The 21,357-nt window shown below is 40.5% G+C and overlaps 8 protein-coding genes across 8 annotated transcripts; 4 read left to right on the forward strand and 4 right to left on the reverse strand. All coding sequences in view use genetic code 12, as the record gives it.

Annotated features, from left to right (window-relative positions):
• Positions 1-47: 47 nt before the first annotated feature.
• On the reverse strand, positions 48-715 carry RPS26A (40S ribosomal protein eS26). Its single transcript, XM_064919402.1, has one exon. The coding sequence runs from the start codon at positions 515-517 to the stop codon at positions 158-160; it is 360 nt and encodes a 119-aa protein (XP_064775762.1). The 5' UTR covers positions 518-715; the 3' UTR covers positions 48-157.
• Positions 716-2,298: 1,583 nt separating this feature from the next.
• COX4 (cytochrome c oxidase subunit IV) lies at positions 2,299-2,763 on the forward strand (the record flags this gene model as incomplete). The annotated part of the gene is made up of 1 exon (XM_064921404.1): positions 2,299-2,763. The coding sequence occupies one exon, from the start codon at positions 2,299-2,301 to the stop codon at positions 2,761-2,763; it is 465 nt and encodes a 154-aa protein (XP_064775763.1).
• Positions 2,764-3,786: 1,023 nt separating this feature from the next.
• Positions 3,787-5,153, forward strand: RJT20DRAFT_125528 (uncharacterized protein). Its single transcript, XM_064916516.1, has one exon. It carries the CDS (start codon positions 4,007-4,009, stop codon positions 5,102-5,104), a length of 1,098 nt encoding a protein of 365 aa, XP_064775764.1. The 5' UTR covers positions 3,787-4,006; the 3' UTR covers positions 5,105-5,153.
• Positions 5,154-7,796: 2,643 nt separating this feature from the next.
• On the forward strand, positions 7,797-12,026 carry SLA1 (cytoskeletal protein-binding protein; the record flags this gene model as incomplete). The annotated part of the gene is made up of 4 exons (XM_064921424.1): positions 7,797-8,006; positions 8,442-8,954; positions 9,018-11,078; positions 11,220-12,026. The coding sequence occupies 4 exons, from the start codon at positions 7,797-7,799 to the stop codon at positions 12,024-12,026; spliced, it is 3,591 nt and encodes a 1,196-aa protein (XP_064775765.1).
• A 160-nt stretch (positions 12,027-12,186) lies between these two features.
• Positions 12,187-14,060, forward strand: RJT20DRAFT_25902 (mRNA (N6-adenosine)-methyltransferase). Its single transcript, XM_064919403.1, has one exon. It carries the CDS (start codon positions 12,346-12,348, stop codon positions 13,993-13,995), a length of 1,650 nt encoding a protein of 549 aa, XP_064775766.1. The 5' UTR covers positions 12,187-12,345; the 3' UTR covers positions 13,996-14,060.
• RJT20DRAFT_25913 (uncharacterized protein) lies at positions 14,061-15,011 on the reverse strand. Its single transcript, XM_064919404.1, has one exon. The coding sequence runs from the start codon at positions 14,699-14,701 to the stop codon at positions 14,126-14,128; it is 576 nt and encodes a 191-aa protein (XP_064775767.1). The 5' UTR covers positions 14,702-15,011; the 3' UTR covers positions 14,061-14,125.
• Positions 15,012-15,015: 4 nt separating this feature from the next.
• STT3 (dolichyl-diphosphooligosaccharide--protein glycosyltransferase subunit) lies at positions 15,016-17,447 on the reverse strand. The gene has a single exon (XM_064916517.1). The coding sequence runs from the start codon at positions 17,403-17,405 to the stop codon at positions 15,174-15,176; it is 2,232 nt and encodes a 743-aa protein (XP_064775768.1). The 5' UTR covers positions 17,406-17,447; the 3' UTR covers positions 15,016-15,173.
• Positions 17,448-18,637: 1,190 nt separating this feature from the next.
• Positions 18,638-21,292, reverse strand: RJT20DRAFT_133157 (uncharacterized protein; the record flags this gene model as incomplete). Its single annotated transcript, XM_064918202.1, has 1 exon — positions 18,638-21,292. One exon carries the CDS (start codon positions 21,290-21,292, stop codon positions 18,638-18,640), a length of 2,655 nt encoding a protein of 884 aa, XP_064775769.1.
• Between the last annotated feature and the right edge of the window lie 65 nt (positions 21,293-21,357).

The raw sequence follows: 21,357 nt of genomic DNA on the forward strand, positions 1-21,357 counted from the left end.
CTACAGATCTACTATTCAAGGTAAGTACGTTTTTGTTAGATTAATATGTAGAAAAATTCATAACAAGAAGCCCATGATGGAAAACCTGTAAACTAAACTCAATATACAATTCTTCAAAGAATATTTATAAATAAATGAACTATATTTGGGGTTTGATTTAGTTAGCCTTCTTAGCAGCGTCTTGTGGAGCAACCTTTCTGTCGGTGTTGAATCTCTTTCTTTGTGGTGGAGTTCTGATTCTTCTGTCAGTTCTGGATCTGACTCTGACGATTCTAGCGTGGATGGCACAGGAGACACAGTAGTGCAATTTGTTGTACAACTTTGGCAAAGCGTATTCTTGGTAGACGGAGGCTTCAGACAAATCTCTGACGGCAGCAGCTTCAACCATGTTTCTGATGGTGACTCTCTTGATGGCCTTGTCCTTTGGAACACATCTAGCACAGTTTAAACATCTAACTGGCTTGACGTGACCTCTACCCTTCTTGTTTCTACCGTTGGAAGATCTCTTTTTTGGCATATTGAACTAGAAATATGTTAGTATAAAGTTGAAATACATCAAATGCTGAAAGGAATTCGTATGGTAGTTTTTTGCAAATTTTACTGATTATAAATACTTCGGATTCGAATTGATTGCTTTTTTTTCAAATTTATCTAAGGATGGTTTCATAACTCTCGGTGGACTTGTACTATGATTAATTGCAAAAGTGAAAATTTTGTATGGTAGTATTATTGTTTTGACTTCAACTCGAGTAGTAGATGTCGATCAATGCGAGTTAATTCGGATCTGAATAACGTATGGTTTAAATTCTTTTGATTTCCTTCCATTGCACGGTTGCTACATGTCGATTCTGTTATATATTTCAATATTTGGAAATTTTTCACTTTAAATTAATTGGAGGATTACATTGTCTGAATGGGACTCATATCTCTTGCATATCTCTTGCAATATCTTAATATTTACATCCTTTGCATTGCACTATCGATACTTGTGACTTTCCGCAAGGTATATGGTGTCGTTATTACATACCTATTACTATACTGGTGTAAGTATACTATGAAAAAGAAGAGAAAGAGAGAAAAATTTTTAAATATATTTGTCCACCAGAATAGTAGTGAGAATTTTTTTGGTGCGCTTAACTATGGGCCTGCACTTAGTTTCTACTACAGTGAGCTTCTTATGTATGAGTGAAGACATGATACTCCTTAGGCTAAGTTTCTAAGATAGCGCGAGCTATTTTCACGACAAATGTCGCAGTAGTCGCACCTTACCCTGAGTCCGTAAAGGAAACCATGGCCATCCTACATGTAGCGGTGCGAGTTTTACACTTGGATCCAAAGCTTCATTTCTTTAGAAATATAACTTATATATCACGTGTAGGATGAGGGCTTGAGCCCTCTAATCTCCACATTTCAAAAGAGGAGGTTTTATCAGGTGATGCGAAGTCATCCACTACAAGTCACCTGGAGAAAACCACATGATATCAGTCACATGGTATACCCTCCATTAAACCAATGAAATTACAGATCTTTCAATGGTGCGATTCATCAAATTAGCTGATTTTCAGTGTGTAGAAAAATTTAGAAATGCAAACAGTTATATAAATACAATACTGGATACACATTTGCTAGTATTCTTAGTTATCTATTCACCACATCAAAACAGTAAGTTCTATATGCGTGGGGGAAGACTGTGTACCGTGAAGTGAACAAATTGGAGGTTCCTTGGATTGTAGAGACTCCGTAATGTCATCACTGGGCATCGAGCCAGTGAAGAGGACACTTTCTTGAGATGGAGCCAATCAGAATGATGATGAACATAAAAATTGAATATCATAGAGAAGTAAACAGAAACATGAGAAAGGCTTATTTGATCCGTACTGAAGAGGAAGAGTGAACGAAGTAGTCATTACCATCCAATTGGGTGAATGTGGTCATCGTATTTAACACATTGAGTTTGGAACCGAAAGTTTAGTATTTTTGAGCCAGTTGAGTCCCATTTATTGAGGTGAATGACTTATTGAATTAGAGAAAGAGACAATTCTGATGAAGTCCTAATCTTTTGAGAGTCTCGCTCAATGGGGAATACGATTAAACAAAACCATCCGTAACATTTCCATCCAAAGCCAATTATTCAAATGATAAAGGAATGTAAGCCATTGCATAATGAAGACGAAATTCATGAATAGCCCAATATTAGTCCATTCACTTATCCAAAGTCAATACCTCCAGATGTTTACTATTAGCGAACTCGGGTCTTTCTATCATTGCATAAACTTCAATACTAACAAATATTTAGGAATGCTTTCTCGTACATTTCGTGTTGCCAGACAACAGACCAGATTGTTATCTTCCTCAAGATTCTTAGCTCACAAGGCCCCAGCCAACGTCAAGACTGCCCAGACCTTGAGTGAAGTCACTGGTCCAGACGGATCCTTGATCGGTCCAGGTGCTAAGCCAGGAACTATTCCAACCGACTTGGATCAAGCTACTGGTTTGGAAAGACTTGAAATCTTAGCTAAGAGAGAAGGTGTTGATGTTTTCGACCTCGAGAACCCAATCACCGAGGGTTCTGGTACTATCGAGGACCCATACTTGGTCCCAACCTACCTCGGTTTCAGATACGTCGGCTGTAAAGGTAAGGATGGCGAGGACCACAAGCCATACTGGATGAAGGTCGAAGAGGGTAAATTAGCCAGATGCTGGCAATGTGGTACCGTCTTGAAGACCAAGTACTTGGGTGAACCAGGCCATGCCCACCACTAAACAAGATGACATATTCACGTAAACTTCACATCATCAATTTCCTTTCCTATGCACCAATGTTGATTTTCTTAGATTGAAGTTCCTTTCTAGACTGGTTCATTCAAAACTATCCTCCTGGAAGTGATAGACAGAAAAGAGATGGGATTGTCTCTTTCTAAGGAAATCTTCATTTTATATACGACATAACTAATTATACTACTTAGTGTTATAATTCACATTATCATGTTAAAGTCATTTCCTCTTGCTTTTTACCTATTCCGATTTATATATTCATTTAAATATGCATTTTTCTACTTGACAAGAGTTTACCATTGGTTCTTGAGCATGAATAAAACAAAATTTGATATTAGAAGTACCGTAAGCGTGAATAAAATGGTGCTGTGACTCATTGATAATCTAACGTAATTTGAAACAAGCCCATGTCCCAAGGGGGTAGAAGTGTAATTTATGTTGGATAAGACCAGTTCACAGATGAAACTTAGACCCCTCCTCGAACTCTATTTTTGGTTAATTTCTCCACATTCAACTACATTCAGGGATAATGGCATTGATGAAACACGCAGGGTCTGCCCTATAATCTTCTTCAAAGATGACTACTGTTTCACAACTATTTCAATCTATTTCTTATCTACCCCTGATAAGGATAGAAAAGAAACGAGGTATGTCACGAAAATATAGCTGCAAACTGGAACCCAAAAGCTCGTGTCACCTATTTTTCTGCTGCTTGTCTAAACACTATGTAAGAAAAAACCGCAGCCGATTTGTCATCGAAACCCAGAAGAGTAAACTCAGCTCAATACTAGGTACTTCTTGGCAACTATCTATTTCACACAATACTCACAATCCTATAAACAGATGATTCTCCTTTGACTTTAGGATACCCACCTGTTCCGTGTCTCGGCTGAGGCTGACACCGCACGGGTCTCGGTATAGCACTGTGGCAATCGACGGCTATCGACGCACTTCTAAAAATGCGTATTTTTTAGATAGATTATCGCGTAAGATATACGTTGAGCCGCACGGATATAGGAGGGAAATAAATGGAACAAGGTAAAATTTTGCATTAAGAATAATAGTTCCACACTATCCCTAAGGGGAGGGTAATTATAAAAGGGATGAATCCCCTTCGTCCCAAGTGGCATGTAGATGTAAAGAATTGGTAAGAAGCAAAAGTCAAATTGTCTTGAAAGCAATTGCCTTCTCTCTATTATTATACAGATAGCACGACTTCTCTTTTTGCAACATGACAATCAAGCCGCAAGTGCTTTTCATTGGTAAGCCTAACACCAACACACAGGAATACAAGACATTCTCTTCAAGGTTTGAATGTATTCACTATAAGGTTACATCATTGGCCCAATTACTTGAAGACTTTCAAACTAAGTTCAGATACATAGAAGCTATATATGCTGGTTGGGGAGGCTTTGACAGCGTAGGGGGGTTCCATGGTGAGGTCCTAAGAATGGCCCCACCAAATTTAAAGATTATCGCTATCTGCTCCATTGGATATGACGGATTTGACCTTGAAGGTATGCAAAAGAAAGGCATCATCTTGACAAACGTGCCTTCTCAAATTGCATCCGAAGCTGTAGCGGATTTGGTGTTGTATAACACTTTGCTGAGTTTCAGGAACTTCAAAATATTTGAACAAAACATGAAAGGCAAACTCACACACACAGGAGTCTTAAGAACTTCATTAGTTCATGGAAAATTTGACCAATTCCACGGAGAAGCCGTTGTGAGGCCAGTTACTGGAAACATCTTTGCATCTTCATGTTGTGGAAGGGAGATTCTTTCTCCAAGAGGCCACAATGTAGTGATTGTTGGATTTGGAAGTATTGGAAAGTTGGTAGGCCAAAGGTTATCGAGCATTGGAATGAATATTCATTATGTCACGAGGAACAAGTTGTCCGCCGCTGAAGAAATGGACTTGGGATATAAAGTAAATTACCATGAGACTTTGAAATCTGCAAGAGATGTAGTTGACTTGTTAGTCATTGCATGCCCAGGAACACCATCTACTAGACACATGATAGATAGACAGATGATCGAGGACATTTCAAAACCATTCAGGTTAATAAACATCGGAAGAGGTTATATTGTTGATGAGAATGCTTTAATTGAAGGTTTGCAGTCTGGAAAAATCCTCTTTGCTGGATTAGATGTGTTTGAAAACGAACCATCAATCCATCCAGACTTGCTCAACAGACAAGATGTGGTCCTCACTCCACATATTGGCTCATCTACAACAGAGAATTTCGATTACACTGCTGCTACTGCTATGCAAAATATAGAGGCAGTTTTATTTGATACTCAGGAGAAAATCAATAGTGTCAACTGAGGAAATATAGATTAAAGGTATATAATATATAAATAAAAGGTATGGGAATAAATGTTTAATGTTTTTTGACAGTGCGATATTTTACAGGCTGCAAAAATTTGCAGCAAAGAACACACATTCTTCTTGAAAGAGCCAATAGAGAGAAGAGAACTAAATACCGACTCCTAAAATGTCTGGCAAAAGTTCATCCCAGTCAAAGAAAATTGTAATGAGAAGATTAGTTCCATCTCTGAAGCTTACCGCCGAAGAGTTGACTCGAAGAATTCTCCTTGTATGCGTGGAGCATTTGATCCCATTTGAAAGCGTAGATAGTCCCTATTTCAAAGCGCTATTGAATCATAACGAATCTTCCTTCATACCTGATACTGAAACTCTAGTCCATTTGGCTAACGAGGTATACAATGAATATCAAGAATACTTCAAGCAGTATTTTGAAAAAAAGTTAGATAAAAATATCAAAGTGTCTGTCTCTCTTCATCAGTGGAAACCACAAGAAGAAATCAATCCGTACATATTTGCAAGCTATCATTTCATCAATGACAGATTGAAATTCTGTGAGTTGCCATTAGGCTTCTTCAATGTCACCGACGTCAACTTTACTAATTACTTGGTTAATAACCAAAATTTAAAAGATAGATTATTGTTCGTTACCGCCAACTACCAGCTTGAGGAAAATCACATAGAATTGCTAAACTACTTGATGAACTCAACAGAAGATATCAAAAGAACAAATATATCCATGTGTCTTTCGAAGTCAATAGCAGATCTACTCCATGATTTTTTTAAAGGAATTGCCATTGCTCTAAATCTTGAAAACGCAGAAAGTAGCTTTGAAGCTTCTCATGATAACGAGGCGGTTGTTTCGAATATTGTTTATAACTTTCTTGGTCCTATCTATAGAAAGCTCGTCAAGATTGACTTGAAGGAGCTACTTCCATTGACAGAAGATGGGATGAGTTCGAATGAATTCATGGATTTTTCTCTCAAGCACAGAAAATCACATACAATGGAGTATTTAGCAAATCTCTTGCTGCACAGACTGAAGATAGAGAAGTTATTACAAGATGTTGTTTCAGAATCTGATTGGCAAATAGCGACCTTCGCTTACGAGATCGGTTTCAGCTTCCAGGAAGTTAACCTGATTTGCAGCTCTTTGAACTCACCAGTTAGCCATATGTTATCTAAGTGGCTCAAGATGTTGATATTACAAGTATCATCATTAAGTAAAAAGAAAAGCAAACTTGTTGGCTTTGATATCAAAGCAAATTTAGGAAAATTGTTGCAAGATCTCATAGGGATCCACAAACAGATGGAGAATAACTTTAGCCTTATTCTTTCAGCTTATTTGCATCCATCCACCAAGAGATTTCTAAAGGATGTCGAGATCAATAAAATAAACAGCTATGTGGCATCTTTGTCGAACAACGAGAGTAAGAGCAGTCGGACTTCAGATAGCATAGATGATATGATTATGCAAATGTTTGACTGCTCGGGAAAAGCTACCAAAGAATGCTACACTTATGAATCGTCTTCGATAAGCGAAATGAGATACTACAAAAACACATCATATGTATCCAGGGAAGTCGGATTGTCCATTTTAAGCTTCTGGCGTAGTAACGATCAGAAGTATCCCGTCTTAAGCAAATTGGCCCGGAATGTCCTTGCAATTCCTCTCTCAACTAACCGATCTTTTGAATTCTTTAAGAACTCATTTCCCCAGATGACGTGTACCAACGCTGCAAACGAAAGCACTCCTCTTTATCAAATTATTTACTTCCTACATCGCTTAAGCAAGACGTATGACTTGCAGAGCTTTTATGTGAAAAATTCCGATTTGGACATCGAAGACTACAGAATTTGCCCACCAGAGTACGCTGGATACGAAAACGATTCCAATACGAGTTGTGATTTCCCTAATGAGTATTTTGGTGATGACCATAAGAGAGCAAAGACATCTGCATAAATATGAGCCGTACGCTATTGTTAACAATGCCGATAGAGAGATGGGCGCCGTGATATATACGAGCCCGTAAACCTGAGAGTTCCAACCAATAAACAGAGAACATACATGTGGATTTGCTATGTATAGACATGGCTTTAAAAAGAATTTCCGCATTTCTGACCTAATCGGAGATTCTAACCGTCTACACCGATGGTTAGTTCCCACAGAGAATGTTCTAAAGCAAATACTTCTCCGTAGTCTCCATTCGTGTTGACTGTGCAACATTTATGTATAGACTCACCACTGATAACGAGCGATGTGAAAAATTTAGGGAGGAATTCTCGTGGGATCCACCAAAAATATCTTTGCCAGTGCCCGTCATAAATTGGTATACGGGCAAAACCACTCAACATAGCAGACGTCACAACTCAACAATACTACGCTCCACAACCATTGTTCCAAGTAATGTGTGTTCTCGTCGTGGTGAACTGTCAACAACTACAACATACACTCTCGCTATCTTTCAACCCCACAACATTACCACCAAGCTTTCCTTCTCATCAATGCGTAAGGACCTACCCACTTGCGCCGATCGCATTGGGCATTGGACCTGCACACGTGACGTCTCCTTTTCCGAGTCCCCATTGTGGTGTCGATTCATATCGCAGTAGTCCATCCCACATAAGTCATTGAAGAGAACCATCAAGTCACACTCATAGAAACCAATTACTCAATAAGGCTATTGCAAGCATGTCAGTGTACATCGGCGTTTACAAGGCCCTCTACGAGTACGCTGCACAGGCAGAGGAGGAACTCAACCTCCAGCCGGACGACTTGTTGTACTTGTTGGAGCGATCCGACATCGATGAGTGGTGGAAAGTCAAGAAGCGGGTGTTACCCCAAGGTGACGAAGAAGTGGATGAGCCAGTCGGCTTGGTTCCTTCTAACTACATCGAGGAGGTATGTATTCATTGAAGAGTGATTGAGTTAGGGCGATGATACGGGTGAAATTTGTGAAGATGACTCTAATAAGCTCCAACGAGTTAACACTAGTGTGTGAAGCACAACTATCATTAGATCTATTCAAGTGTATTTCATCGGATCAGTTGGATATATCGACAATTTTCTCGAAGCACAGTCAGATTTATTATATAATGAAGTCAACGACTAGAGTAATGCAATATGTCGAGATTTCGAGCCATTAAAGTAACCTGCCGGGTGCTATAATGAAATTCAAGTATCACTGAAGTTTCTGAAATGATAAAGTCTCCCGATTAAAGTCTACTGAAAGATCATTGGAGAGATTAATTGCAAAAGGTTTTACCCACTTCGCCCTATCAAATGCTCCATTTCATGAACTTCATTTACCGCACAAATACTAACAAAACAACATAGGCTCCCGTTATCAAAATTGCAACAGCACTTTACGATTACGACAAACAGACCGAGGATGAACTATCCTTTAAGGAAGGCGACACTTTCAATGTCTATGATTTAAAAGACCCTGATTGGATCTTATGTGGAGATGCATCAAAGCAGTTTTTCGGTTTCATTCCTTCAAATTACATCGACTTAAATGGTGGATCTGGCCAAACCCCTTCTGTTGTTCAGTCAGTTCAACCCCAGGCTCATGTTCCTATTTCTAACTTTGCTCCGCCACCTCTTCACAAGGATAGAACTGTTTCGCCTGAAGCTGAAGAGCCTACTTATGCTACTCCAACCCGTCCTGCTGTTTCTCAGTCATTTTCATACGAGCAGAGCCCACAAAAGCAGAGAGGAGCAAACTCTGGCGAATATGGAGGATATGAAGATGACGCGCCACCTCCAATGCCTTCCAGACCTACGGTAACACTTGACAAGCCTGTGCCAGATCTTCCAGCTCTGGCTAGATATGAACAGGAAGAGGATGTCAGTAGCCCAATTAGCAACAACCACGATAACTACAACAACAGCAGCAATAATAGCAACAAGAGTCCTAATGGAAAGAATAAGTCTGGCCAAGAACATGAGTTTGATGGAGAGTACTTCACCTGGTACATTGATGAAGTCGATGGACGCAAGCGTAGAGCCATCATATTCTCCGTTGGACAGGGAATGATTTTAGTTAAACCCAATTCTACCAATCCAAAGAAGTTAAAGCTTAAGTCAGCTCTGACACTTGACAACCAATGGCGTGTGAGAGACTTAATTGACTTTTCTCATGAGAAGAAGCACGTCTTCTTGGAGTTTAAGAACCCTAAAGCATCCCTTGAATTACATGCTGGTTCTAAAGATGTTGCTGAAGCTATTATGTCCATTATTGGAGATTTGAAAGGTGCAGAATCAGCTAAAGGCTTAAAGGAAGTTGCCAGAGCTTCTCAAGCTACTACGAGTGATAAGAACAGAAAAATAGGTAGACTTCTATACGACTTTGAGGCCCAGGGTGATGATGAGTTAATGATCAGAGAAGGTGAGGAAGTTTATATCATCAATGAGACCAAGTCCAAGGATTGGTGGATGTGCGAAAACATCGATACAGGTCGTCAAGGTGTAATTCCACTGTCTTATATTGAAATCATTGGAACTTCAAACTTGGATAAATTAACTGACGGTCCACAGAGAAGAAAGAGCACAAAAGCAAGCAGTAAAAGTAGATCATCCGAAAAGGCAAAGAGTAGCAGCGCACATCACCGTCACCGTGGTAGGGATGAAAGAGAGCAAATTAGAGAAAGAGACAGAATTCAAAGAGACAAGAGCAAACAAGAAGAAAGTTCCTCGGGAGACAAGGCCATGCCAAACTTCCATAGGGTTAGAACATGGATTGATTCCTCCGGATCTTTCAAGGTCGAAGCAGAATTTTTAGGCTGCGTTGAGGGTAAGATACATTTGCATAAGACAAATGGTGTCAAAATTGCTGTGGCTGCTACGAAGTTATCAATCGAGGACTTAGAGTACGTCGAGAAGGTCACTGGAACTTCCTTGGAATCATACAAGGAAGAAGTCAACAAGCAAATGCTCAAGAGATCGAGATCGAAGTCTAAGTCTAGTGGAGCTACAAATGGTGGAACCAGTGGAGTATCTGCAACTGCCACCCCTGTAGCCAATTCTACGTCTGTTGGCAAGTCACATTCTGCGACAGCTGCAATCAACGATATTCCACCACCTCAACCTTCTAGACCTAAGGCAACGACTGAACTCTCAACCACTGAACCAGATTATGATTGGTTTGAGTTCTTCCTCCAATGTGGTGTGGATATTGGCAACTGTCAACGTTACACTCTCAACTTCAACAGAGAGCAAATCGATGAGAACATCTTAGAAGACATTACTCCTTCCCTCTTACGTACGTTAGGCTTGAGAGAGGGTGATATCTTAAGAGTAATGAAGTTCTTGGACAACAAGTTCAATAGAAAGAAAGGTACAGAAACACCTGCCCCAGCTGGAGGGTTGTTTATTGACACCAATGGTGCCTTGAGGAACAACAATTCTTCTACTGAAGTCTCCAAGGTGAACGCCAATGCCTTGCCATCGCCTCTTAAAACCGAACAAGCTGCTCCTCAACTACAGGCACAAGCACCTACTCCAGATAATAACTTACTGATTAAGAAGTTTGAAGACGACGCTTGGGCTGTTAAGCCAGCTGCAAGATCGACTGAAGATCTTTTGAAGCCTTCTTCGCAACCACAGACTCCTCAATACACTGGTTCATTGCAAGATTTGGTAAAGATCAAGCCATTGGAACTGAACGCCGGTTTAAATACTGGAGGGAACGCATCCTCTGTTGCCCCATCTGCTCCAGCTTTGACTCCTGTGAAAACAGGAACACTAATCCAACCGGACCAGAAGTTTGCTGTGCAAAAGACAGGAACATCTGTTGCACCTCAGATAACAGGTGGTTTTGTCCCTGTTCAAAGAACTGGATTAGTTCCAGTCACTACTGGTGGTTTTTTACCAGCACAACCCACAGGTTTTATGCCGATAACTGCGCAACCAACCGGCTTTCTTCCTATTCAAGCTACAGGGATTTTGCAGCCTCAGCTTACATTTGGAATCGTTCCTCTTCAGACAGGCACGACAACATTCACTGTACAGAGAACAGGTCCCCAGGGTGCTATGCCAGCTACAACATTTGGACAAGCTCCTTTCCAACCCAATGTGGTACCATTGACTACAGGACCTATGACCATGCCGCAGACTACATTCGGACAGCCAGTGCTTCTGCAAATCACAGGCCCATTACCGGGACAAATTACTGGTGGATTGCCACCAACTAGTTTTAATAGTCAACCCATTCCTTTGCAGAGGACTGGTCCCTCAGTTCCAGCTCAGAGAACAGGTGGCCCAATAGGTGGGGGATTTGTTCCTCAGTCAGCTTTTGGTCAGCAGATTACAGGTGGTTTCATGGCCAACCCTGTTAACCCACCTGCAAATACCTTTAGTCAACAGCTTACAGGAGGAATTCCAACAACGTCATTTGGTCAACAAACTGGAGGCAATGCTTTTAATCAATTTCAGGGCCAACAGCCACCAACTTCTTTTGGCGGACAAGCTACCGGTGGATACTCTCAACCATCATTTGCTCCTCAGAATGGGTTCCAGCAGCAAAATGGATTCAATAGCTTCCCACAACAGCAACCTCAGCAGCAGTCTTTTACTCCGCAGAATGGATTCCAGCAACAAACTGGTTTTAATAGTTTCCCTCAACAGCTGCCAGTATTCAATCAATTCCAACAGCAACAGCAACAACCTAACATGAACCAATTGACCAACATGTTCCAAAACACTGGAATCAACCCTGCACCCACCTTCAATCAACAATCACAGCCATTCCCTAACACAAGCTTTGGCGGATCCCAGCCTCAGTTTGAGGGTTTTGCCCCACAGCCATTGCAGAACCAACCAACTGGTGTCGGTTTCGGCAATGCTCCTCTACAATCGCAACCAACGGGTAAAAGAGCCAACCTTCAGGCTGCTACCCCCGACAATCCCTTTGGATTTTAGTAAAAGTCTCCCGTTACTTGCAGTACTGGGAAGTAATGTAATCTAGCTATTTACACATGATACATAAATTTATATCTTCTTGTTATAGTAAACAATGCCGTGTAGTTACAAAGCTTTTGTAAGGTCCATGGCTTTCAATTTTCTCCTGATAAAAAAAATTGCAGCCAAAATCTGAAAGACATTACATCCTACCGCAATAGTATTACAATCTGTTTCAGATCTCTCCAAGATGTGGAGATTATATTTATGGTGTATAACTTCTTTTACCACCATTTTATGAATTTGCTCTTTCTTATAGTATTTCATTCCAATAACTAATATGACAGCAGAGGTGGCAAAATTTCAACCATTTATTAAGTTTTTGCTTCAAAATGAGAGGGTCGTCGAGAACCCCATTAGAGGCCAAATAATGATGATTATGACGATGTACTACGATCATCTACGAAACGAGCATGAGCATGGTTCCCAAGTTGACAATGGAGATGATGATTCATCCAACAGAGATGATTGTAGAGGCATTGACCACTTTGTTGACTTTCTTGTTCAATTCAATCAGATTAGTGGAAAGTCGTTGGTCTTCAATAAAGAAATTAGCAGCCAAAATTCAAATGCCTCAATGATCAATTCTTCCAGACTTGTATGGATATTTAGAACCAAATTACTATTGCTTCAGGATCGACTTGTAGGTAAGGAAGCAAGAAATATCGAATACAAATCTCATTTGGAGCCTTCTGAAGAGAATCACAACCTGATTGAGTTACTAGATGCGTTAGACAAACCAGTGTTCAGTCAGATTGAGGCAACTGAATGGTCTAAAGATAAAGAAATTCTTGAATGCAACTTTGCTACACTTGACAATTTGTTACAAAGACGAACGGCTCTGTCACAGTTGTGTAAGCATAAGGCTTCTCTAAAAAGTGCAAAGAAGGCATATTTTGAAGTTTGTAATAACAACAACCACAATCAAGTTCTTGCCAACATTAGCTTCAATAAGAGGAATGGAGGACTGGGCGGATTTAACAAAAGCTCGTTCCCCAGTGTAATTCAGACACATCAAAAAATCGACGAATGCCAATCGATGATGTCTCAAGAAATCTATCAATGCTCTAAAAGAAAGATACACTTTCTTCCAATTATCAGCAGCCACACAGATCTATACTTGGGGGACTGCTCGTATTTAGATACATGTCATAAGATGAAAAGTTGTCGTTATTTGCACTACTACTCTTTAAACCCGTTGGTGCAAGCCAATAGTATTTGCAGGGGGACAGATAAAGTCAAATGTATCGGTGACGAATATACTATGGGCGAATGTTTTACTGAATACGAGAGAGAGATTACTCCAGCCCAGTGGATCAATTGTGATATCCGGTATTTGCCCTTCCTGGTTCTCGGAAAATTTGCAGCAATAATCTCCGATCCTGCCTGGGACATTCACATGTCTTTACCTTATGGAACTTGCAAGGATGATGAATTACTCTCCTTGCCAATGCATGAGTTGCAAGATGAAGGAATTATCCTTCTTTGGGTTACTGGGAGATCAATTGAGATTGGGCGCCGTGCATTACTTAAATGGGGATATAGAGTCTCGGACGAAATGATATGGGTCAAACTCAACCAGTTGAAGAGAACAATAGTCACAGGTAGAACCGGCCATTGGTTAAATCATTCTAAAGAGCATCTTCTACTAGGAGTCAAGGGTGACCCATATTGGTTGAATCGCGGAATTGACACCGACGTCGTAGTCAGTGCTACAAGAGCTACACTGAGAAAACCAGATGAGATTTATGACATCGTTGAAAGATTGGTTGGCGTACACTCTCGAAAGCTAGAAATTTTTGGTAGAGATCACAACACCCGTCCAGGTTGGCTAACAATTGGCAACCAACTACAGGGCACCTTAATTCAAGAAACTGAGGTTAAACAAAGGTACACCGAATATCTTCAAAATTCTAAAACTAATTCATGATTCATTTATTTTCGTTAGTACAAATACATAGTGAAAACTACGAGATTTGGTGTTTTGGCTGTCGCTTGACTCGGAGTGTTTTCAATCCAATCGCTATATGATTACAAGAACTTGGCTATTTTTCTCCAATTTAAAATGCCTTCTTTTTCTCTCTTAACTTGAAGTCTCTGACGTTTTTGCCTGCTTCGTTGTCCATTCTCTTCTTCAAGTCTAATCTGTAGCCAAGGGCAAAGGCAATCTCAAATACAACGAAGAAAGGAGCCAAAACAATTGCTTGGAGCAAGTTGTCCAACAAAGCTGGTGCTCTTTTCTCGTGCACGCCGTGACCGTAGAATTGGGCCAACCATGCTCCTACATGTGCAATTACGGCGTAATAGAACAATTCGTCTTTTGTCAAAAGTGATTCTGGGCCTATGTTTAAATAGTAGGATTTAACGAAGTATGCGTAGGTAGTCAACACGGCAAATGCGGGTACACCACACTTCCAATCTAACAATACATAGTAGATACCGTAGCCCCAGGCAAGAAGACTGCCGTAGTTGACATAAGGGTTGTCGAACCCAGTAACATTGTTGTAACTCAAGAATGTCACCGTTGAAAGAAGAATCACTGGAATACAACAGAGATGAATTGCAATATTAGTCAGGTTGAAGTGATATGATCTGTAGAAGATCAAATGTCCTTCCAAATCAAACAATCCTGCCATTATGTGTTCTACCTCAATATTTGTAGTGCCTTTTACAACCTAAAGCAATTCGTCAATAATAACGACTATCAGTGCCTTAATTTGACATCCAGAAACTCCGAACTGTCAACTCTTGCTCTCTTTATATAGGAAGCTGGGGGAGGGGAGAAAAAGGAAAAAAAAGTGGGGCCAATAATTCACAGTCTATTTCCGGTGGTGACTGTGGTGAGAGGAGGAGAATCGGGTAATACGCACTTACAGGGATTGTACATATGAAGGTACCGTGTAATGGCACAGAAATACGTTGTTTAAGAGTAGCTACTATGGATAAAAGATTTCAATTGTGATCTGAAGTTGTATTTTTAGCTATTTCTTCCCGAAATTAATGGTAATACGGGACTCTATTTGGCATACAAAAAAAAGATAAGAGATAAAAGACGTTATGATTTACAGTTTTGATATTGTAGTTTGTAGTTTTTGCACCCAAAAGAAATTACTCTCTCAATTCCAAAGAAGGTCTCTTAATTACTCTGGTTCTCTTCTGCTTGTCGCTCTGCTTCTCAAAGGCAGTAGCTTGGTGCAAATCTCTACCGACGTTGTCGAGGTCTTTGACCTTGTAGATTCTAACAATCCAGTTCAGCGAGGTAAAAGCCTCCTCTATCACATTCAATTCTGGAGCATTGGCAGCTGGAATACTCTGGTTTCTGACTCTGTCGGTACCATCTCTTCCGGAAAATAACTCGTTGAAACGGTAGTACGACATCTTGTACAACAAGGACTCCTTCATGGTCTTTGTAGCGTCTCCGTCCACCTTATATTCACCTTTCTCGGTGAAGAAATCACGTTCGTGGACCTCCTCAGGCCAGATACCTTCGGCAATTCTGACCATCCACAAGAACTTATTGATGTCATCACCGGAGTATCCGATTAAACCTCCGAAAATGACCAACACATATTCTACATCGTGCTGTCTCAAGATCTTGTAGGCCACATCTTCGTTGGAGCACATAGCTTTACCGACAGTGGCAATGTGAGTGTTATTCCATGTGTTGTTGTCTACCAAGGTAGTACGATCGGCCATACCACCAATTTGGTATCCGTAATCCCACCAAGCTAAGACCTTGGCATCTTCTGGAGTATTCATTCTCAACCAGTAGTATGCTTCTCTATAGTCATCAATAATGTTTTGAGTACCATCTGGGTTTTTTGAAGCCAACACAACAGATGGTGAAGAGTACGCGCTGGAAGTAACCCAAGTACAATGGAGAACAAAATAGAAGAGGTAGAAAGTGAAGAAAACCATGACTAAAAGACGAGAAAGAAGTGGGAGAATTGGCAACTTAGATGCCTGTTTGGTTGATTTTTTCTCTTTCTCCTTTCCTTCGGTAACCTCAGCTTCTTCCTTGAAGAGGTCAACAACGTCCAAGTATACATCAAATAATTTAGACAAGGCAATTGCACCTGCGACACAGATGACAGGGGTCAATGTCAACATTAATCTGACCATAACTCCAGCAAAGTAAGAACATAACACACCGTAGATAATAACAAATACGTGCTCGTCTCTTAACTCTTGGAAACAGAGGTAGATACCAGCTGGGAAGAGCCAGATAAGTAATGAGGTATCAAAAAAGAAGGCTGGCCAAGCAGTTGGTTGATGCTCGGAGACTGAAGCAATGATAGGAATGTGTATTTTAGCATAGTTTGTGTCCCACAAGGAGTAGAAACGACCTGTCCATGGAGCAATCCAACCCAATGCAGTCAATGCAAACAAAGCACCGATACCCAAGGACGTAACAAGGACCAATGAAACAACCAAGAAAGTCTTGAATTGCTTGGAGTCAATTCTGGACTTGACGTAGTCTCCAAAAGCGACCAATTGTAACAAGCCGAAAACACCCAAAGCGGCCATATGGTCGTTAGAACGGATTGGCAAGAATCCCACAAATGGAATCTGCATGGAAGCTAACGTTCCAAGAGCATACCATGTCGAGTAGGCAGTGTACAATCTGTGAGTGTAACGGCCCATGAGAATTAAGACGAATACGTGGAGTGGAATCAAGTTAGTGATGAACACATATCCACCCCATGCTGAGACCATGTAGAAGTAGAACAAGGCAGTGAGAGTACCGTAGAATACAGAACCAAGCTTCATTGCCTTAATCCAGAAGTAGAAGGTAGCCATAAGAAGAGTGATTGCAATGGCTTCGTTATCGTAAGAACCGGCCACAGATCTGGAGATGTAACCAGGAGCAATACCCATGAAAATTGCAGCCAAGAGTCCAGCATTGGAATCCTTCATTTCCTTAGTAAGGAAGTACGTTGCAATAGCAGTTAAACCGGAAAATGCTGGAGCTAAAAGCACACAGATATTACGGATATCGATTGGCAAACTGAACCAATCTCTAAGAATGTGCCAGATTGCACCAGAAGTGACCATAAGACCAGGGTAAAGAGTACCACCAGTCACTCTTCCAAGAGGATACCAAGTTCTGTCATCAAACCAATTCAAAAACTCGTAGAATGAGTGTGTGACAAGATACTTTGTGGCTCTGAAGTTGAACCATGGATCGAATTCGTGAATAATTGATTCGAAACGGATAACCGAGAACAACCGGGACGAAATAGCAGCACCAGCCACGGAAATAAAGATAATAACCCTAAGGAGCAAGCGAATTGTCTCAATCTTGATGCCTAGCACCTTCAATTGAGTCTTTTCCACCATTATGGTCAGTGTTTAGCTTCGATTGTGGGTATTCAAGAGTGGTCTTATTAGTGTTAGCTGGAGATATTTCAACAAAATGGAGATTTGAAAAATACGTGTTTGAAGAGAGGTGCAGGATGTGTGGAGCTACCATGTATTAATGTGTGGGCGAGTTCTCAGTGAAGTGGTCAATAGAGAGATTGCTCGCTCGTGTAGCGTCGAGGTGGGAGCGTTGAGATGGGATAATTCATTTTTCTTAGAGTTAATATTTGTTATTGGTATAGGAGGTGACTGGGGAGAAACATATAGGTTTTGAGAATCATTTAATTGCCGTGGTATATGTAATAGGTCAGATGTTTATTTTTTTACCTTGTTTATTTATTTGATATTTATTCGACATTTATTCTTTCTATAGTTATGATATGACTACCATTAAATTCATAGGGCGCTTGCATTGAATTAGCCACTAGACACAGGGGTGTGCATTTGACAGGTTTGAGGTCGCTACCATATTTTTGTTTAGAGCGTGGATGCAAAAAGGAGTATGATATATATTGTTGGTAAGTGGTGTAGATGGAGGAAACTATTAGTGACGGAGAATTTTGAAAACTTTCCGGTTAAAGAGCCTATATGACTTTAGGAGCGAATCCGGGCGATATTTGAGGTTTTCATGTTTATTAGTTAGAATTCTCTAATAAGCAACTTTCTAGCCATGTGGTCAAGTTTACCGTTTTTTGTAGTTTAGTTGCATATTTCACAGATTTAGAATATATGTGTTCACAATTTTACCAAAATCACAAATATTCTTAGCGATGATAAGAGATAAATGTATCCATTTGCAAATAAGGGCGGAGAAGAATATCTTTGAGTAGACTTGACACAGTTTCAATTATTTCTTCATATTAACTTAAAAAAAGTCTTGCACAACAAATCATCAAGCATAAGTGGTATATTATTCCTATATAGGTGTCAAAGAAACCGTATTCGTAACAGTATGCAAGCTATGTAAAGGTCATCCTTGAATCAGTGGTTGCAGTCGCGACCGACTTGTTGAACAATAAGATTGTCCCTCCAACTATACCACGTCTCCAACAAAAAAAAACCATAAAGTGTTATATTAGAGAAATAAACGGAACGTCAGCTGAATAGATTAGCCTGTGTTTACATATTTATCTTGATTTGGTTTGCATGATGTTCTAGGATCATGTTGAAACTGATACATGATACAAACAACTGAATAAATCGACTGAAGCTCAGAACGAACTCCAACTCCAGTTGGCTGGAACACTTCCCACCAACTGCTCACTTCTACTTTCTCTTCTTTCTTCGTTACCAACAATCAAATGTTTGGCCACTTCACTGTGTCCACTACGTAAGTATTGGCTATTAGTAGCACTTGGTGTTCTACTTGTCTTTCCAATCAATGGATGAACAACAGATTCACCATTGGAATTCGCATTAACATCAGCGCCAGTCTCAATGTTTTTTCTATCAATTCCGGTTCCACCAACACTGATATTTGCTTTACTACTAATCAGATTATTCCCTTTTTGAGAGTTGCTTTGGCTAATACTAACTCCGAATTCATGCTGAATGAACTCATTGTATTCCAGTATACAGACATCACAGACCTTCGACAATGTACCTCTTCCACCAGTGGTGAATTGCGCCAAGTGATTGATATACAAGTAATGGGATGTGTGTTCCTTGCAGTAGATACCTCCACATTTCCTGCAATGGTGCCTTCTCTCAAAGAAGTTGAATTGTTTATCACATCCTGGCATACCACATTTCAAGACCGACTCGTCCTTCAACCAATGCTTTCTAGTAGGTGGAGCTTTGAAGATATAATCCTCAGATCCATGCTTCCCCAAGAAGCCGAGGAATTGTGTGGCACCTGATGAAGAGTTTGTGGACTCTATGGAAACACTTGAATCTACAGAACGAACTGAATCCCTCGAAGAAGACCTAGTGTTACCATTGCGCTGAGATGACGAATCATTCAAATTTAAATGATCTTGCTCGTAATGGCCACCATTCTTAGGAGACGTCGAAAGTTCATTAGGGGAGGTTGGGTTAGAACCAGAAGCTGAAATAGTTGGAGAAACTCCATTCTTGAGCGTCATTCTTAGAACTGCTGGAACATACATCGGACTACGGAAGCCCTTAATCTGCTGGAGGTGTCTGTTTGCTCTAGGATTAACTATATTGGAATTATTGGGTGGTGAGTCCTGTGAGTGTGGAGGAAGCTGAGATTGGGGAATTGTGTTAGGGTGTGGAATACGTCTTGAATTCATGTGTTGTGGTGGAACTACTGCAGTTGGTACACGTTGCGTTGACTGTTGGTTCAATTGCTGTTGAAATTGTTGTTGTGGGATCTGCTCAAATTGATGATATTGTTGAGGTTGAGGATTGTAGTTCTGTTGATTCAATTGTTGTTGCAACTGCTGATGTTGGGATTGTTGTGCATGAACTTGATTCTGCGCCTGGATAGCCGGTTTCTGATTGACTCCTTGTTGTGAGCGTTGAATAGGTGTCGCTTCATGGGTTGGGGTCTCGATACGACGGCCCTCCGGTAAGCTGGGCAAGGAAGACTTCCGAGACACCTTGATATCATTAAAGGAAGACTTATTAGAAAGTCCGTTAGTGCTATTATTATAAGAATTAGTTGCATTGTTGTCTTCGACTTCGTTGCCATTTTTCTCTCCATTGCCATCATTGTTTCTACCCACATTACTGTTTAAGCCGCCATTCTCGCTGTTAGAAATAATCCCACTATTCTCAACAACAGGCGAAGGAAACTTCTCCACTATCTTGGGCTGCCTAGTAAGACTGGCAAATGATGATAAGTCAACTTCTGCTGGCTGGTATGGCTCTTTCTTTGGTTTTGAGCTGGTGCTAGATGTAGCCGTGGAACTAGAATCAGGAGCCCCTCTCACTTCTTTATCAACGTTACTTTCTGCTTTTCCTTCCATGGGAATAGATGCTTTTCTATTGAGCGGCTTTCTCGTCAAATTATTGTCCGTCAAAGAGATTGGCATAGGGCTTAAACTGAGCTTCTTCAACGCATTCAAGGTCAACTTTTGCTGTTGAAGAATGATATCCTGATCATCTTCTTCGTCAGCTGCAAGTGTTTCATGTACTTGAGTCTGTCTATCATCTACATTGTGGGAATCAAGTTTGTCTGACGACATCTCTCTGGATGTCGTAGTGGAATCAAATGGTAACTGTTGTCCAATTTCAATATCATCGTCGCTCTTGAGATTTGTTACACTGGATAAAACAGGTGCTTGAATGAATGACTGGAAGTTCCTACTGGTAGTTGAGCTATTTATCATGTTGGAATTCGAATTGTTATGACTGATAGACGCGCTTCTGGTACCATTACTTGGATTGGCATTATTCATGATGACTTGTTGCTTCAACGACTTTAAAGAGGCTGTTGAAAGTACCGATTGGAACGAAGTAGTTCTTGATTTTCTGACATCTTTCTTTTTAAAAGTGAGGTCCGAAGAGTCAAATTTATTCAGGTTTTGGTCATCTTCTGGAGAGTCAATGTAGTCTGAATTGGTTGAATCCTGCTTGTTGTCGGTGTCGTATGGGAGGTCGGTGTTGATGACATTATTATTGGTATTATTATTGGTATTATTATTCTTGCTAGTATTAATGCTATCCAAGTTTATGCTATTGTTGTCATTTACGGTTATGTGAGTAGTGTTGTTGTCTGGTGCTTGTACTTCGTGAATGCTTGTATCGGTGTTGGCATTGGTATTTAATGCATCATCATGGGACCGGTCTTCCTTTTCAGGCAGGGCCAACGTGAACGTTGGTTGTATTTTACCACCACTACTGAGTGGAGTGGACGGCATTTGCGTCGCTGCTATAAGAGTTGGGGCCTGAGACTCCATGGTTGATAGAATCTGCTAAAATGCAATGACTTATGACTAATGGATGACTATCCAAGAATGGTTCT

Source organism: Scheffersomyces xylosifermentans, assembly GCF_036884685.1.
Source record: "Scheffersomyces xylosifermentans strain CBS 12540 chromosome Unknown RJT20scaffold_2, whole genome shotgun sequence".
NCBI classification, from domain to species: Eukaryota; Fungi; Ascomycota; class Pichiomycetes; order Serinales; family Debaryomycetaceae; genus Scheffersomyces; species Scheffersomyces xylosifermentans.